Source organism: Chelon labrosus (assembly GCF_963514085.1).
Source record: "Chelon labrosus genome assembly, chromosome: 17".
Classification (NCBI taxonomy): domain Eukaryota; kingdom Metazoa; phylum Chordata; class Actinopteri; order Mugiliformes; family Mugilidae; genus Chelon; species Chelon labrosus.
The window spans coordinates 6,875,224-6,893,482 of NC_140350.1; the positions used below are offsets into that span (position 1 = coordinate 6,875,224).

Consider the following 18,259-nt stretch of genomic DNA (forward strand, 5'->3'; position numbering starts at 1 on the left):
CAGATTAATGCTGTATTATTAACTTGGGTGTAATATGAAACATAGATTAGAAAATTTTTATATTTATTTATTTTTAGGACCATTACAGATGAACTACATTTACTCACAAGACTATCTACTTTAAGTATTCAATGACGTAATGATCTTTATTTTTCACATTTGACGAGCAATTCAAAATTCTACAGCGTACAAAATATGTCATGAAAAATCAGCTGATGAGGCATCCTAAACAGTGGTAAAAATTAAAGGGTATCTGTTAGTCCCCTAAGCTTCCTTTTAAATTGTTCCAATTGAGTTACCTTGACAAGCTCAGTGAAAATGTGGACCATGAACCGATGTTACGAGTTCTGTAGTGATGTGTTTTACTCGAGAAAGGTATCAAAATAATTTGTTCTTCATAACAAGCTCCCAGAATATCAATTTTTTCGTTTAGACCACCATCATCTCAGATCATAAATTGTGTTTCATGTCCACAATATAAATTCAGGTGTCTCATGGAACCACTAGATGTCACTGGCTGACCAGTAGTTCTCCCTTCTCTGGTCCTGTGAAGTTTCACTCTCATGTGTTCTTATCCGCTGCAGTGCTGTTCTCCACGGCCCCAATTTGAGATTCCTGGATTTGATAAATATCAAATTGACTGAAAAGTACATCTAAGGTCAACAAAATTTGTGATTATGAGTGTGTTCTGCTCATACTCCCCAGGATGTGAAATCAAGTTCCAAAAAGTATATGCTGAGAGCGAGAGACTGCGTGAAAAATCTTGTCAGGGATAATAAACAATGGTTACATCAGATAGCCATAAAGGTTCTGGGTCTAAATCCTTCTGAGGTGGAAGAGAAACAGATTTTCTACCCAGGGAAGCTTCTCACTGAGGTCATGGTACATAAAAAACAACTGGACTTGTAGAGTTTCTTGGAAGACTTCATCCAAGTATCTTCCTAAGTAACTTCAGGAAACCCAACAAGTCCAACTGCCCTTGTTTCAGCTTTGTTTTTTGGGACTTTCTACTCAGCACCCCAGCATGTTTAAAGATGTGAAGCCATGACCTGAGGTCAAACAGAAACAAGAGACCTTACAAACATGGATCAGTATTAATCTGGATGTTTAGGCATTAGTATTACTGGTATTACTGCCGTAACGATTAATGGGTCCATGGAAGTCAGATGAAAATGAGTGGAGATACTTGATGTTTTGTTGTTGTTTTTTTGGCTGTAATGATTTTGCCAATATTTCACTTACTATTTTAGTAATACAGTGCTAGCTTGTTAGAAGGGATTATATAGTTGGTCAGTGGTACAGAATTAAAACAACCTTCTGAGGGTATTAAGACTTTGGAAGTACACAGTACTCTGCACACCTCATGTGCAGAATACTGCTATTATCCTCCTAAACACATTGTTTCATTCCCCTATGAAAACTAATTGCAGTGACGTTATTTTATAGTAGGACATTTCAGGAATGTTTCAGTAATATTAAGGAAACAATTTACTATTGGCTCAGTGTGGATTTATAGATATAGTTATTTATCAGGAGTTTTGTGTGGCTGTCAAACTGATGTTTAATTCCAAATCGGACCGATCACAAGTTCCTCTACATGTCTGTCAGGTGTCTTTTAGGAGGAAATAGTGTTGGTGCTTTTGCAGCCCCTCTCTCAATGGGCTTGCCTGCCGCATGACAAGTGAACCAGCTTTATATATCAGCTGGGAGCCTGGGAGCTGCCGTCACACTCCGCTCCACCCTGCAGGGAGGAATGGCTGGCTGTGGGGGCTTCTTCGTTTCTCTCCTCAACTACAAGACAGAGAAATATGTCATCGCAGAAAACAGGAAAATTGGAATACTGTTCCGGCTCTATCAGCTGGCTGTGCTGGGATACATAATCGGGTAAGGTGGTTTGCATGCTGCTTGTTTTTCAAGCATGGTATGAGCAAACAGTGAGTGATTCAGAAAGTTAAAAATAGTTGAGCCAGAAGGTTTTTACTTTGGTGGTGGTGTTAAAGTGGTAGCACAGTGTGGGGTTTTCAGTCTGGGAGTGGTGTGTCTGGTAAAGAATGGAATTTAGTTGGTAAATGAATGTCTCAAACTCTGTGTCATGTAGGCTGTCTAACAAATGATGGTAAACAAATTGTCACTTGTCTATGACATTTACTAAACATGACAAATTTAGCTGCAGAGTGGCTGCTGCATGGTGGTTATAAAAATCACATTTGGCTCCTTGGGTATGTACTTCTCATGCTGATATATACTGTTACTGTTTATTGCCATTCCACTTCTTATCCTAGCGTGTTGTGGTATTTTCGTGCACCCCTGACACGTGTGCAAAGTAGTTCCAAAACATTGGCATAATATTAATAATTAACATTACTCCTTTCATCTGCCACATGTTGGTGAACACAGTGTTCTGGCCCCGTGGGGCCTGATATGAGCTGATCAACCAGCCCTGAAAACATGGTGAATTCTGAGGTTTTGGTGAATGTCCCAGGTGGGTGTTTGTGGTGAAGAAGGGGTACCAGGAGAGAGATGAGGCCATCCAGAGCTCGGTCATCACTAAACTAAAAGGCGTCACTCTGACCAACAGCTCTGAGGCAGGGCCTTACCTGTGGAGCGCAGAGGATTACGTCATACCCCCAAATGTGAGTCTGCATTTTAAGCCTGTTAGAGAAGTGCATCTATCTATCTATCTATCTATCTATCTATCTATCTATCTATCTCTTTTGCCTTATATCATTAGCTTCAGCATCTGTCTCCACTGATTTAACAACATTGAACTTCTTGGTAAGTGTAATCCGTTTAACCTTTTGCTTCTCTGTCTCACTGTTGGGACCTAATTTCATTTTGCAGGGCGAGCAGGTGTTCTTCATAGTAACAAATTACATAGAGACCCCCAATCAGAGGCTGGGGTTCTGCGCTGAGGTGGGTTTATTTCTGGAGAAAGAGGATTCTCATCAGCATTTTTCTTTTTTTTTTTTTTTTTTGAATGCGCTGTTTCTATCCTAAAACTTCAGCGCTGACTGTACCTCTCACAGAGTTTCAAGGTGCCAGATGGACGATGTCAGAGCGATGACGACTGCGGCGAGGGGGAGACTGTAACAGCTGGTCACGGTGAGAGACATTCACTGTAGTCGTGTTGTCATGCAGGATTAAAGCTCAATTATAGGTTTACATGTCCATGTCCCGCTTGAGATATTTCATGTTGATTATCATCTGATGGAAAAATAACACGTGCATTTTATGAGTGTCACCTTGCATTCATACTGCCTCAAGCAACAGTGAAATATTATGTTTCACACTGACCAAATGTCATGAAGTTATAATAAAAAGCTCATTCTTTGATATGAATCCTTTGTTAGGTGTCAAGACCGGCCTGTGTTTAAACAGCACTGGGACCTGTGAGATTTACGCCTGGTGTCCTGTTGAATACAGCAAAAGACCCACGTGAGGACCCCTCCCCTTGTAGAACTTTGGAAATTTGCCATTTTGTGCTACTACAGTGACACTCCCTCTGATCCCTCACACGGACCTAGATATTTCACAGGTTCTATTTTTTACTAATACAGCCTGTGGTCTACATTTATTTTTTTCATGCAGCTGCCTGTCCCTTTTTATTTCCAGAGAGCCCCTACTGAGCGAAGCAGAAAACTTCACCATCTACATCAAGAATTTCATCCGGTTCCCAAAGTTTGAATTCTCCAAGTAAGTGGCTGCCGAATGCTGGTGTGTCTGCGGTTTCAAAGCATCGTGGTATAGGCTGAGCTGGGGCGATACATGTTCCAATGACTGCTCTAAATAGCTTTAGGGTGCAGAGAGTCCTCTATTTATACCAGCTCGTGCATTGCTCTCAATGAGACAGTGAAACAGTCATCTGAGACGTCCTTGACAGCAAGAGTTGACCTGGACAGGTGTCAGATCAGATGGGGGTAACCCGGAGAGCTGCACTGCGGCCGCCTCTGCTGTTCTCTGCTCAAGCCCAGCAGGAAAGCTGGAAGATGCCGCCGCTAATGCATCAGTCAGGATCTTGTTCTAATTTCACAGACATCTCTCTTATGTTCCCTTGCTAATTTGGGTATGCTGGCTCTTAATGGGGACTGATTGGTAATACAATCCTTCTTAAAGTGGGTTACTCAAAATGATTAGCAACACTAGACATTTGATTGGCATGCACATACTGTACACAGCTGAGGAGAATTTTGTCAAGCTGCAACTTTCAGCCTGTTACATTCTTATAATATAAAGTATAGAGAGTACATTATTTTACAGTTTAATGCTCATATACAGAATGTGTGTGAGTGTCTAGTTTAAGACTCAATATTAAGTATCACACACTCTCCAGAAATCTTTAATATCTTCATGGAAACCCATAATAACTTGAAAGTTTAAGAATTGGGATTCTGCACTAATTCCAGGTCAGTAATTTAAAACCATTAAGCATTGGTGACCATTTTAACGCTGTTAGTGTTATATGTTTAACCTACATGTGGATTTAACCTAGTTATCATGAGCTCGTCCAAGTATATCAGCCATTGTTCCCCTCTTATAAATAGGCTCTGCCTCAACACAACATTGCTAACTGAATAGCATTTTGATTGTGGGAAACATGATATCAGGACTAAGTTAAGGTGAACTCAAATTGTTATTCTAATCGCTGCATCCTATCATGACTATACTCTGAGTCTAAACACCTCAAACCTTTGAAGAAATACTTGAGGTCCACAAAAGGTGAAGTTGTGCTGGCTGTCAAACGCCTGACCTCAACCCAGCTGAACATTTATGAGGGCAAATTTAAGGAGTAGGAAAGCTCAGTATAACTCATTAGGTGTAAAAAACGATGTTGCTTTCATCAAAGCAAACAAATATGTTTTCCGAAATGCGTGTTCCTTTTTCTGAGATTCAACTTGTCATGCTGATAACTTTGTTTGTAATGAACAACAATTTTATTACACTTTTATTCCATCTCCACTGTACATGTGGACAGATCATCTGATCTCACAGATGTGACCGTATCATGCTTTTAAGTAGCTGATCATAAAAGACGTTGTTAAAGGCAAGTCGTGCCAGAGTCTAAAGATTAAAAGAAGGTGAGAAGTTAAGAGTGCGCCGTGAACAGTAGTCTCTTTTCTCTGCTGCAACATGTGAGAACCTCATAAGCACCAGTGGGAGGTTTACATGTTTGTCTTTGGATCTAAATAACCTTTTCAGTGATGAAACCAAACCATGTTCAATGTCGTAAAAACACAGTTTGTCACAGTTTGTGAAAGCTTGTCATTTTATATCCATCCTCTCGTTTCTCCTCTTAGGTCTAACGTCCTAGAAACCGCTGATGACAGCTACATGAAGAAATGCTCCTACGACAGCGAGATGCATCCTTACTGCCCCATCTTCCGCCTAAGAGACCTAGTCGGCAGAACTGGACATGACTTCCAGGACATGGCTGTTAAGGTGCAAAGTGAAATAATGTGCCAGTGAAGACTGCGTGTGGCTTCTTTGCAGACATTTGATAATTAGCCATAATAGACCAACGCTTTTATATATTATGGAACTCTGTTTGTGATAGTGACTGCAGAAGAACTAAAAAAAACCCTCATTAATGTTTCCATACAGTTAGTGACATTGATAAGATGAGAAAGTAGAACAAAAGGACAACCCCTTGAGTAGATTACGGGCATGGAAACTGGATTGGGAACTGGAGGAGGACAAGCTAGTCCTGTTTCTGCAGGCGACAGTTTGTCACCATTCTCTCTGTCTCTACTTCCTGCTGATAACTGATAACGGACATGTATCACAATTCCTTGCTTCAAGGGAGATGAGCTACTTGTTTCTGTGCTTTGCATACGGCCAAACTACAGTACAACTGGGTTTTTATAATGAAGTTATATTACAGTATACTGTAAAATATCATAAAGGAGAAGTCAGAATAAAAGTCTGCATAACTCCTTTTCAGAAACAGGACATATTAAAATGTTTAAACCATGTAAACTATGTTAATCTGCATTTTTGAGACAAAAATTCATTATGAGGTCTTCATATTTACGACGCCTTCAGCACATCTTTGTGGGGTTCATCAGTCATTTACTCAGTTGTCATGGAGACAGTTCTTGCGACTTAAGTTTGCAATTCATCATCAAATGAGATAGTGTCCTGTGTGAGACTGCTGTAACTAGTTAAACACTAAAAGTTAAACGCATTAATAATGTAAAGAAATTACTTGTACAAGGGCCTTCACTCTGATCAATAATCACATTTGGCACAATCTCATTCTAATAATGTACATAAAATATAGAATTACCTTCAGGCAGTCTGAACGCCCAAGACCGGTGCGTCGTCCACTGTGTTCAGGAATTACTTGACTGATGGAGTTAGATAATCAAAATGAGTGTATGTGTATGAGTTATGTTGACTTTATGACCTGATTCTTTATGTTTTCACCTTTATAATCTCATACGTCTCATATATAAATATATCGTATAAGTAGTATCTGTTTGTGTCTGTCAGGGCGGGTCTGTTGGGATTCTCATCGAGTGGAACTGTGACCTGGATAAAGACTCTTCTCGCTGTAATCCAGAGTACAGCTTCACCCGTCTGGACATGGACTTAAACAACTCGATCACATCGGGCTATAACTTCAGGTACAAAATAAGAAATAGATCTCCGAACTGAAGCTGCAACCTCCACTCTGCTCTCTGCGTCTGATTTATTTTTTCACCTTTTTGTTGCTAAACTCTTTCCCTCCTACAGATATGCCCGATACTATAGAGATCAAAATGGTGAAACCTATAGGACATTGTATAAAGTGTTTGGGATCCGGTTCGATATAATGATCAACGGCCAGGTACGGCAGCGACATAAGCAGTTTATTCCTAAACAAAATACATGTTTTCAAGTTGAATTGGCCTTGCAGTGAATGTCTTATTGCTGTTTTGCAGGCTGGAAGATTCAATATTGTTCCTACAATAATTGCCATCGGCTCGGGTGTTGCTTTGATGGGTCTAGTGAGTATTTTTTTTAAATATTCCATTGAGGTGTGTAATTAACAAGATGCCCTAAGTTTGGAAAATGTTACAGTGTCAGTAGTATCAGCTTCTATATGCTTTAATCAGATGTTTGTGTAACTGTGTGTGTATCTGGTTCCTTTGTGTGTTCCTGTGTATTTGTTATTGACGCTATATATATATATAAAATGAATATTGAATTTGAAGGTAAAAAAAAAAAGTGATAATGAAAATCCAGTTATTTTTTCATTCAGGGTGCCTTTGTTTGTGATATGATACTACTGTACATGATGAACACGAGCTCCTTCTACCGAGAGAGGAAGTTTGAAATCATCAACTTCAAGTATGAATCCCTGTATTTGCACCTATTTCAGTAACTTAAAATAAATCGTTTTCCGAATCTTGCTCATCACATTGTGACTTCTCTCTCACACTGTGTGCAACAGGAGAGAACAGACCAAAAACAAAGACGAGAGAACAGGACACCGGGAAAGGAGAGCCAGGAAACCAGCTGCAGAGAAAGTGGCCGCCAACTCTATGAAAAACCCAGAGGAACAAACTGAACTCACTGTGGAGACTTCTCCCACTGAAGACACCCAGGGGGCCGTGGGGAAACGGGGTCCCACCATTCCACGCAACACAGGACAGCGATACTCTGCCATTCTGTCTCAGCAAGGTGCAGGGCCGAAGCATCACATCACCTTTTCTTCACACAAGTAGGTTAGCAGGCAGAGCAGTATGCTCTATTAAAGTTGCAGAATGTGGAACCAAAAGTCAGACTGATTTCCACGTCATACATGCTGGCATGGTCACTAGAATGACAGATGCTCGCCCTGACTGGAGATGTGTTGGTCCAAGGAAATGTTCTGAACTGCACCAAGGGGCCAGGACACTGATGTACACAGGAAGATGGCTGGGTCATGATTTAAAGGCGGGACATGGGAGATTACATGAGTTTCTTAATACTGTTTAATTAGTTATTTACGCTTAAACTTGTTAAAACATGTTAAAAATCAATACAGCATATATGGCTGTTGATCTGACTTAATCAGGTACAACGATCAGCCACAACATTAAAACCACTGAGAGGAGATGTAAATAACATTGACCATGTTTTGCTGGGAAACTTTTGGACCTGGCATTCATGTGGATGTTACTTAGATATACCAACCTACCCCCACCCCATAGCAATGACACTCCTTGATGGCAGCATTTCTGGTGAGTCACAACTGTTTTGGAGGCACAAGAGAGACCTACACATTCAGGAAGGTAGTCATAATGTTATGCCTGATCGATGTAAACATGACAGACATAAAAGTCCCTGAAAATGAAAAAGATCCAGCCCTTTACATTTTACTGTATCCAATCTTCATCACAAACCTCATAAATAGACTTTGGATTAAAATGAAGAGTTTACTATTAAAATGTCTGGTCACCAGAGGAGTGATCTCATAAGACTGAGTTTTAATAAAACCCTCACTATTACGGACTCACCATGTATCTGTGTTGTTAAACTATGCTCAGTAAGCTGTGCTGATTGTGACCTTGATGTCGGTTGTGAAACAGCTACAACACAATTGTATTTATTATTGTTTATTCTCATAATTCACATGTGAAGCTGAGGACTGCAGTCTGCCATGTCTACTGTGCATGTACAAGATCACTGCTGTGATGAACTGGTCGACTCTAAACAAAACGACCTTAAAGTGCAGAGAGATTAAGTGTTTTTATGTTTTTAGAAACAAATGTATTTGTGATGTTGATTATAATTAATATCACCAAGTGACACTGCCTGACAAATGGATTATTGATGTAGTCGAACAACTTGTAGAAGGGTCTTTATTCTGGTCAGTAATCACATTTGCCATCATCTCATTTTAGTAATGTACATAAAATGTATTGCTACAGTTACCTACGACCTACATTTTACTAACTGTGGTGCAGAGCAGGAGTTACAGGTTAAAGGAGTTCATAATGATGAGGATCAGGAAGAAAAGGAGGGCAGTAAATTCTGCAATTATCACATGATCTCCAATATAGTAACAGTTTATAATCAAATGTCTTTTACTAACCAACTATAAACAAACAGCAGGACAGACATTATTAAATGTTTACATAGTATTAGACAGAAAATTTTCAGGGTTATTCGGAGCACATCATTTTAGTACACGTGCACCATTCCATACAAGAAGGTCCAGAACAGGACGTAAGTGAAAAGACCTCCGACAAGGCCTCCGGTGAAAAGCAGCCGTCGTGATTTGAAGCATTTGTTCCACCGCCGCCCGGCCTTGAGGATGAGCAGTAGTGAGAGGAGAAACGCGGAGAGGAAATAAAAAATGAAGCCATACAGTCCCGTCAGCCCGAGGATCCCCGCGGTTGCTCCGGACAGGGCGGATACGGAGGTGCGGCAGTAGTCCAGCACGGCATTGTTACCCCTAACGGACACTTCACTGATGAACTGTGGTCCCTCGCGCTTGGCTACAACGCTCGCCATCTTGACTCAGGTGGGCTGCCACAGGAAGGTGCTGCTGTAACAGAGGATTCAGACATGTTTATAATACATACAAGGTAGAGATACTCATATCCAGCTTTATGTACAACCTATAATTAAGTTATCACGTCTGATATACTGTTATAGGTTCAACTTTATCATCATCTCCCTCTTGGCCTCTTGTAAGAAAAAAAAATCTAACATAATATATTAGAAATAATGATATTACACTGTAGTTTTAACCCTGTAGCTAAATTTCACAACTGGTAACTGAGCTACTGAATTAAAAATAAAACATGTAGTGAGTTTACAGACGTGGGGAGGTCTAAAGTTAGTCTAGTATATTAAACAAATTAATTATACAGAAAACAAGCGCCTCGATCTATTAAAAGCCGCTTAAAATGACCGATAAAGACAACAGCAGCTCTCAGGGAGCTATGGTCGGTGTTAGCTTAGCTACTTGCCAAACTGAAGCTGATAATATTCAAAGCTCTGGCGATAAAAGCATGTACATAGAAGGCCAAAAACCAGACAAAAAAACAGAGAGAGTCGCCGTCAAACCACACACAAAAGCATACGACCATGGGTAGCTTAACTGCACGTTAATTTAGATTTTAACATTCATGTCAGAGCTGATGCTAACACGTTAGCACTGTTAGCTCTCCAAGCTCCAAGCTGACGGTAATTGATGACAGGCTCTTACCGGAGATGAACGTAGGGACTTGTCGAGACTTGCTCGATTACAGGAACATAATGTGTAGGGATTATTTAATGAACTTCAATAATATATCGTTTTTAAGAAATATCAGCTGATACGGCGAGAAAACAGCACATTCATTCTCGTTTAAAAGACACTCCCGGACCAAAGTCAGCCATGCTCCTCCGCAGTGAATTCTGGGAACAAGAGAGTCATCAAGCAGGAGGTTACGATTGATGCCTTCGATGTATGTTAAAGCGTAGGAAATTACAATTTTTATAACAGGGAAGTGCCCTTCAAAATTAAGTAAACCAAAGTCACTGTCTTGAGGCAATATATCGCAATATGTAGGTTCAGCTGGTACCAACTGTTTCACAACTGCACGTAAAAGAAACTGACAATTCGTTTTAAAGCTGATACAAACCACACAAAGACTATTATTAGGATTGCCACTTCCACAGTTAACTTGTATTCCTCTTAATATTCATGGGACTAAGTTCTGTGTGTTTGTAATGCTTAGATTCATTAAATTATTCGATAAAGGCACGATGAAGCATGATGTGTTCACTTTTATGACTTTGATTCTGCCAAATCTTACTGTCTGAAGTTTCCTTTTTAATCTGCATCTGATCAGCCAAGAAGCGACAGAATTAGGAGAACAACAATATGCCCAGAAGACATTTTGACATAACGAGAAAATGAAATGCTAGCACTGGGTCAAAGGGGGGTTACTGTCAATTATTCAGTGTTAGGCCCAGTGGTAATTGTTTTGCTCTTCAAATCAAATAGCTCACTAAGATCTCTTTTTGCATTTGAGTGTGGAACTAAACCTGACATTTCCGATTTCTTACTACGGCTTGAATGCGGCAGTGTTGACTTTGCCTTTTCAGGATGAGCTGCCGAGTACAAGGCTCACAGCGTCAACAACAACAATCATGTCTAACTTCATCCTGGGTCTAGACGTGGGTACCACTTCTGTAAAAGCCGTTTTATTAGAAACAGGCTCCAGAAACGTGGCAGTGAGTCACACTTTACCCACGGACTCTGACGTACTCGACAGTAGCGGGATAAAGGTGAGTGCGTTCACGTGCCTCTTAACTCCGCGCTGCAGCCCAGGAAACTAAAGGCTGTTGGGTTTGTGTGTAACGCAGGCGAAAGAGCAGGACACTGGTCGGATCATAAACGCCCTGAACCGGTGCATCGGTCTGCTGCCCAGAGACAAACTGCAGCGCGTCTGCAGCATCGGACTGTCCGGTCAGATGCACGGGATTTTATTCTGGAAGGCGGAGAGCGGTAAAATGTGCTACATGCATGCGCACACACTCAAGCAATTTGTGTAACGGCAGCTCTATGATGCGTGTGTAGTTTGAGCAGCAACGTAAACAGTATGTCCATTCATTCATTCAGTCATTCATTCACTGATGGTGATGAGAGGTAAAACAATCTTAGCTCAGATGTTAGAGTGATTAGATGAACTAAACACAGAGGAAGGGGAAGTTAGCCCTGAAAGGTTGACAACATGTCCAATTAAAACTATTGTGCAGTTCCAATCACAGTATATGAATATTCAGGTAAATCAAAGCAGACTTGAACCTGAATCAAGGTCCCACCGCCTAATCATGCAGCATCTAGGACAGAGATCATGGGCCATACTGTTTAATTATCCACTTTTATATAACAGGGTTATAACAGTATTCTTAAGGGGATTTAATGGGTGTTTGGTTTATTTAGTGAATTAAAAAATGAAGCAGCCTTATTGTTTGTTGATCCTCATGTGCAACTTGAGACACTCTATTTCCAAAGAGCTGCATGATGGCTTTTGTATTTGATACATTCAGCTTATGTAAGATACTAAAAATAAAACACACACAGTCTAGCTCACTCATAATTAGTGTCACTGTCCTTGTGTAGATTTTATATGATCCCCGGATTGCCCCACAGCCCTCAAGTGTTAATCATTACCTGTCAGTCTGGACATGTAGCAGAGGTAGGAAGGCAACAATAGCAGCGGTCAACATTTCTTCATGAATCTTAGTGTGAACATAACAGAGATCCACATGGAAACCATTTCATTAAACTCAATTTGAATGATTTAAAAAAAAAAAAAATGCAGGTGACAAAATTGTGTTCTCGTCAGAGCATGTACAGCAAATGTACAGCATTTGGATAGTTGCACAGTTTTTGTTCTTAAGCGCTCGCAGAGCACTACGTGTCCACCTACAGCCTGGAGAGCTTTCTTTAGTATGTAGTTGTAAAGCCATTTTCTAGATTGTCATTTAAGAATAAACTGTTGACTCTAGCAAACATAGTTGCCAGAGAAAGTAGACAAGTGTCCATTCACTTTTGAAACCTTGAAATTTGCACACTCGTTTTAAGGGTTATCTTTCAGCCACTGTTCTTTCCCCACTGATGGGATATAACACTTTAATGTCATATGCACTATTTCATTAATAAGCATCTTGGAGCGCAGAGCCTTGAAAGAGAAATGTGTAATTGTGTAACTATATATAGTTTATAACGGAGAAAGTCCAGTTCCTAAAGATAATTTGCAGTTTGCTTTGGACAACAGTTCACATGACATTTAACCAAACCATTGGCTGCAGAAAAATATTCCTTTGGCCTTCAATAAGAGAGATAGTACTATGATGACCTCTGCTGGTTGCATCTAAAAAGTAGCTTTATAGCCATTCATTTTGACTACTGGCATATCTTTGTCCAAATCCTTTAAGTCAGATACAACTTTAATCTCACATTAGCAGAAATACTGAAGCACAGGGTAACTATATACTGTATTTCTGCCTCTTTGCCCCTTTGTAGGTTGCGACTGGTCCAAAAGGGACTTCTTCACTGCCAGAGACACCAGTCAGCTGATCACCTGGCAAGATGGACGCTGCAGCCACGACTTCCTGTCCTCTCTTCCAAAACCGGACTCCCATCTCAGCGTAGCAACTGGTTTTGGCTGCGCAACAATCTTCTGGTACATGAAACACAGGTCAGACGAGACTTTCTAAAACCCCACATGGAGCGTAGTACACCACTAACTCCTGTGAAAAGAAAATTAACTCTGAAGATGCCTGTTTTCGCTGCAGACCCGAGTTTCTGGAAGGCTTCACAGCTGCAGGCACCATCCAGGACTATGTGGTGTCCATGCTGTGCGGGCTGGACCGTTGTGTGATGACGCCACAAAATGCAGCCAGCTGGGGCTTCTTCAACACTTCATCCAATCAGTGGAACGAAAACATGTATGTAAACCTTTAAACTTCCTGTTTTTAGTAACTCTTTATTTAGTATTTGAAGTACTAAAAGCATGACAAACGATGTATAGTTTGTGCATGTTTGTTTGGAACAGCACTTACTCAAAACTTTGTGCATCACTGTAAGCTAACTTTGTCAGAGGCTGTTGTGTTTAACCTCCATAACAAAGCGTTGTGTGTGTGTGTGTGCATGCCGTAGTCTGAAGGGTGCCGGCTTCCCTTTGCACCTCCTTCCTCAGTGTGTGCCATCTGGTGGCTCGGCGGGACAGACATGCTCTGAATGGCATGGCATCCCTGCTGGTACGCCAGTAGGGGCCGCCCTGGGAGACTTCCAGTGCTCTGTCTACTCCTGCATGAGCAAGCGGACAGATGCAGGTGAAACAACAATACCTCTCAGCCAGGGATTACACTTAATGCACATTACGCTTTTAACATGTATTGAGCTTAAGTGAAACAATCCATTATGACTGCACTAATATGTGGTATCAGCTCTCTGAATGTTTTATAATGGAAACAGTGCATCAGAGCTCTGATACAAACATGAAAACAATTCGAAATTGTGTAGCCGAGAAAAGCTCTGTTTAAGTTAGTTGTCATGATTGAGCACATAGAGAAAACAAATTACTAAGTGTAATTCTAGACTTTAATTCTAAACTTTATCTGTCCTCTTAATTTCCCAGTTCTGAACATAAGCACCTCAGCTCAGCTGACCTTCACCATGCCAGATGACTTCAAACCACCACATTCCCCTCAGCCTTCCTCACCCATCTCTTACTTCCCTTACTTTGAGTCTGCATACTTGGCCGTGGCGGCGTCGCTCAATGGGGGAAACGTTCTGGCCACTTTTGTGGAGATGCTTACTTCCTGGATGAGAGAACTTGGTATGTATTTAGCTTACTATTTACTCTGTAAACTTAACGTTGTATTGTTTACTGTTAGTTCCTCTTTTTCTTCAGTTCCTGGAACTTTCCGGTCAAAAGGGACAAACTCTGTCCTGCTTTTGAGAACTGAGACAAAGTCATGAGCTTGTCTCCTTCATGGAGTTCCCCAGCATTTCCTCTGTATGGCATCACTAAGACAAACAGACTTCCTGAGAGAAACTACCCACGGGGCACCTCCTCCTCGAGTTACATACTTTCAGGGTTATTTTTCCTGTTTGCATCACAGTGTCAGTAAAAACGTTGAAGTGACATTCAAGCTGTTGGCATAGCGATGTCACATAGATCAAAACATACACAACCACTTTGCATATAGCGCCCATAAATCAGGACGTCATTGTTGGTCTATTTCTTTGTTTTGTTCCATTTTTAACATTAAACGCTGCAATTTTATAATCATCTTTATGTGTTCAATCAGTGTGCATATACGGTATATCTCTTAAGGATCTTGACACTAAAAAATAAGTTGTAAGAACTGTGATTGTTCTCAGTTCCTGCAGTGTAGACACACAGCAGTTATAGGGACTGTGAATAAGTTTCAGTTGTCTGAAAGAGCTTATTGCCTTAACTGTCCACACTTGAGAAGGTGTGGATAAGGGGCTGCATGGCCGCCACTCTTTTGTTGCTAGTGCTCACAGCGCTCTCATGGGTGTTTTTATATTTTTTACAGATTGGAGGTGGTTCATAAGACGGGGGGAATTGGAAGAGGCTTTAAATTTCACCTTGACATGTTAAATGACCTGACTTTTGTGTTACAGGCCGCTATTTAGCTGTCTTAGCGTTTAGCCCACTGTTGTGCCCAAGTGTAGTCCCACAGAGCTGCTAACATGACTAAAGATTCTTAGTTTATTTCATCTATACATGCAGCTGAATGATACATTTTATGAGATAAACCGCTAGTGCTATCTTAAGAGATAAACCACTAGTGCTATCTTAACAGATAACATGTCCTCTAAACTGGAAACAACCACAGATAAACTGGCCTCAAGCACTGTGGTCAGATGCAGATCTGACAGAAAAGTGCACATACAGATGATAAATGCAACCTCTCTTAACTCTTGAATCGGAAGAAAAAAATCTGCAAATTTAAAATGATTGCATGAGGCTTTTCATGCTACAGTTGTAGTTACAACTCAGGTTTGCTGAATAATTTCAAGGAAACTGACACTGAAAGCCCAGTGAACAGAGTGTCACAATAGATCATGTTTGAACGTTCTCCTCTGACCCTTCACAGGTGCAGAGCTGAATCAATCGAACGTATATGAAAAACTGATTCAGTGCGCCCTAAATCAAGAAACCAGCGACCTGAGGGTGAATCCTACCATCCTGGGAGAGAGGCACGATCCCCTCTGCCTGGGCCAGGTGACCAACATCTCCATCTCCAACCTCTCTCTCGGTCACGTGATCAGGGCGCTGTCCCATGGAGTCATTACCAACATCGCGTCCATGATGCCTGCAGAGTGCCTGCAGCAGGCGGGGGTCACCAGGATCGTGGGCAGCGGGAGTGCACTCGCTCGCAATGAGGTGCTAAGACGGGAGGTGGAGAAGGCGTACCCCCAGCAGGTGGTGTACGGACAGAATGCGGACTCCGCCATCGGCGTGGCCATGGTACTCTGTGACCGACTTTGAACAGGAGTCATAAACTGCGGAGGAATCCTATTTGTTTACACGATTAATTGAGAATTTTGCACATTTCTGATTTTTTTTTATTGAATAATGCTGCTTTGTTTAAAAAAAAGCTGAAATACAGTATTTTAATTCACTGAAACAAAAAGCAAAAGCCTATTTGCCTGAGCATGGATAATGTCTGTGTACATTTTAAGACCAAAAGACGGCAAACCACTGAATTACGCCATGCACTGAGTGCAACAAATCGCCCATCAAACATTTCACTGTGACTGAACAACTGTAAGCAATAACCTGGCCCTCTCTGGCTCTGTTCCCAGAACTAAAGAGACAGAGCTGTTTTCTAAAGCTGTATGTTAACAATGAGCTGGAACATGGGCTAAAAAAAAAGTTGTGCCTTGTTTTTTGTCTCAGGTTAATTTGTTTGTCCCCCTTTAGGTGTTTCCTTATCTCTTTAAAATGTGTGACGGTGTGTGAAAGATCCTTTTGTGTTTCTGTTCTTTGGGTCTGTTTTAGGAAATGGAAGTTCAACTCATTGTGACTCTTTGGACTAGCTGGGTCCAGTTAACCTCACGTGGTTAATTATTGTTTCAGTTCAGTTGTCTGTTTTCCAGTCAAGCTCAGAGCACACTCACACAATAAAGATATAGTTCTTTATTAAGTCAATGACGCCAGGGGTAAGCTGATTATAAATGGTGATAAACATAACAGTTGAAATTTCTGCTTCTCAGGCAGACAGTAAAGGTACAGTCCAAACAAGAATATGAGGGTAGGGGTAAGAGCTTAAAAACATGACATGTCAAACGCACGTGCCAACTTTAACCTGAAAACATTGACAGCATTGGACGATTAATAATAGTCAGTTGCAGTGTGGTGAACCACCTTTGTAGTAACACTTAGACATACCATGACCTGGATGATTGAGAGTCGTCAGAGACTGACCTTTTTCATTGTTAGGAGCCAGAGTGGACACATTTCTATCGCTGATGCAGCTGTCAAAGCAAAATAATTCTTCTGATCTATAAACCACAGCCCTCTCCCTGTATTTTCTTATTTTGCTGTGTTTGGGACATTTCTGATTTGCAACCTCAGAGCAGTACAGTATGTGTAATTGACTGTGGGCTAACCCAGTCAGTGACTGCTGTCTCTCTCCACTCATTGCCTCTCTGCACTGAGGCTGCTATAAGATCTCACCCTTCTGTGCAACTGCTGCAAGGGGGGCAATCAGAAAATAAACTTTTATTTCCAGTTCCAACGCCGCTCCCTCTGTTGGTTCACTTGCTGGCTCACTAGATCACCACTACTCTCTTTTGCTCTCTCCTCTTCTTTCTTCAAGTGTCAGAAGAGGAGAAAGGGTTACGGTTGAATGTAGCGTTCTCAAACAGTGACCAACAAATCCGGCATGGTGCACCTTTAAAAGGACAATCTCAGACATTTCTGCTTTGTTTTCTTTGGCTGAACCTGTGGCTGAATCAAGTGATAACGGCTGGTGTGTTTCTGAAGCTCGCTAGCCAGAGACCCAAATAGTGTCGCCTGTGTGACTTCACCAGTCAGTTGAGCACTAGCCCTTCCCGCTGTCTGTGGCACCAAGATAAAATGTGGGTAGACAGACCATGCATCACTAACTGTTTGTGGTTTATTGCCACAGACAGCCAGTTTTAACACGCTGTAAATGGAGGGACTCTCATATAATTCAATCTGTGGCCTATAGGCTCAGTCACCATCGTGTTAGTTCAGCGGTGGGGATCTAACTGACGTTTATTTTAAGGAAAGTCTTTCGGATTTTCGCTAAATCCAAAGATATCCCTTTTCAGCAACGCTTTTATTCACTATCCCGATCCACTTTATCCCAGCTGATCTTTAGATTCAGGTTAAGTCCTTTCCACTGCCTAATTTTAGGAGAATGATGCATGAAGTTCTGGTTTAGATGAATGATTTCGCTTTCTCTTTCATTTAATACACGCTTTCATTTAGAGTTTCTGCTCCTGCAGTGGTGAATAAAGGTCCTCAGTTTTTGTTGTTTTTTATGTTATCATTAAAATAACCATTAATTTCCTTGACAAACTAGCAAATAATTAGAATAAATCAATGAGAGGTAAAACATTTTTATCAGGACCATGCGATTGTTTTGTTTTGGGCTTCAGAATTTTCTATGATTTTTTTATTTTATTTTTTTCAAGCAATAACAATGTGAGTGTGGAAAAAGCCGTCACATGTAGTAACACATGAAGGGATGTTGACACGGTACAAATAAACCAGCCTTATGT

The 18,259-nt window shown here is 41.0% G+C and overlaps 3 protein-coding genes across 4 annotated transcripts; 2 read left to right on the plus strand and 1 right to left on the minus strand.

Moving 5' to 3' along the window:
• Window positions 1-481: 481 nt before the first annotated feature.
• On the plus strand, window positions 482-7,706 carry p2rx5 (purinergic receptor P2X, ligand-gated ion channel, 5; the record flags this gene model as incomplete). The annotated part of the gene is made up of 12 exons (XM_084564923.1): window positions 482-1,884; window positions 2,483-2,633; window positions 2,842-2,913; window positions 3,027-3,102; window positions 3,351-3,435; window positions 3,613-3,693; window positions 5,295-5,436; window positions 6,490-6,623; window positions 6,733-6,826; window positions 6,921-6,986; window positions 7,241-7,329; window positions 7,433-7,706. Exons 1-12 carry the CDS (start codon window positions 1,754-1,756, stop codon window positions 7,704-7,706), a joined length of 1,395 nt encoding a protein of 464 aa, XP_084421049.1. The 5' UTR covers window positions 482-1,753.
• A 361-nt stretch (window positions 7,707-8,067) lies between these two features.
• On the minus strand, window positions 8,068-10,365 carry emc6 (ER membrane protein complex subunit 6). 2 transcript variants are annotated; one of them, XM_084564197.1, is made up of 2 exons: window positions 10,181-10,365; window positions 8,068-9,511 (listed from the first exon to the last, which is right to left on the minus strand). In XM_084564197.1, the coding sequence occupies exon 2, from the start codon at window positions 9,478-9,480 to the stop codon at window positions 9,148-9,150; it is 333 nt and encodes a 110-aa protein (XP_084420323.1). In that variant the 5' UTR covers window positions 9,481-9,511; window positions 10,181-10,365; the 3' UTR covers window positions 8,068-9,147. The 2 variants fall into 2 exon arrangements, with proteins under 2 accessions (XP_084420323.1, XP_084420322.1); XM_084564196.1 differs by having other exon boundaries at window positions 8,070-9,514; window positions 10,181-10,361.
• Window positions 10,366-10,519: 154 nt separating this feature from the next.
• Window positions 10,520-18,247, plus strand: shpk (sedoheptulokinase). The gene is made up of 7 exons (XM_084564195.1): window positions 10,520-11,247; window positions 11,326-11,467; window positions 12,992-13,166; window positions 13,264-13,416; window positions 13,628-13,803; window positions 14,109-14,309; window positions 15,601-18,247. The coding sequence occupies exons 1-7, from the start codon at window positions 11,110-11,112 to the stop codon at window positions 15,993-15,995; spliced, it is 1,380 nt and encodes a 459-aa protein (XP_084420321.1). The 5' UTR covers window positions 10,520-11,109; the 3' UTR covers window positions 15,996-18,247.
• The last annotated feature ends 12 nt before the right edge of the window (window positions 18,248-18,259 follow it).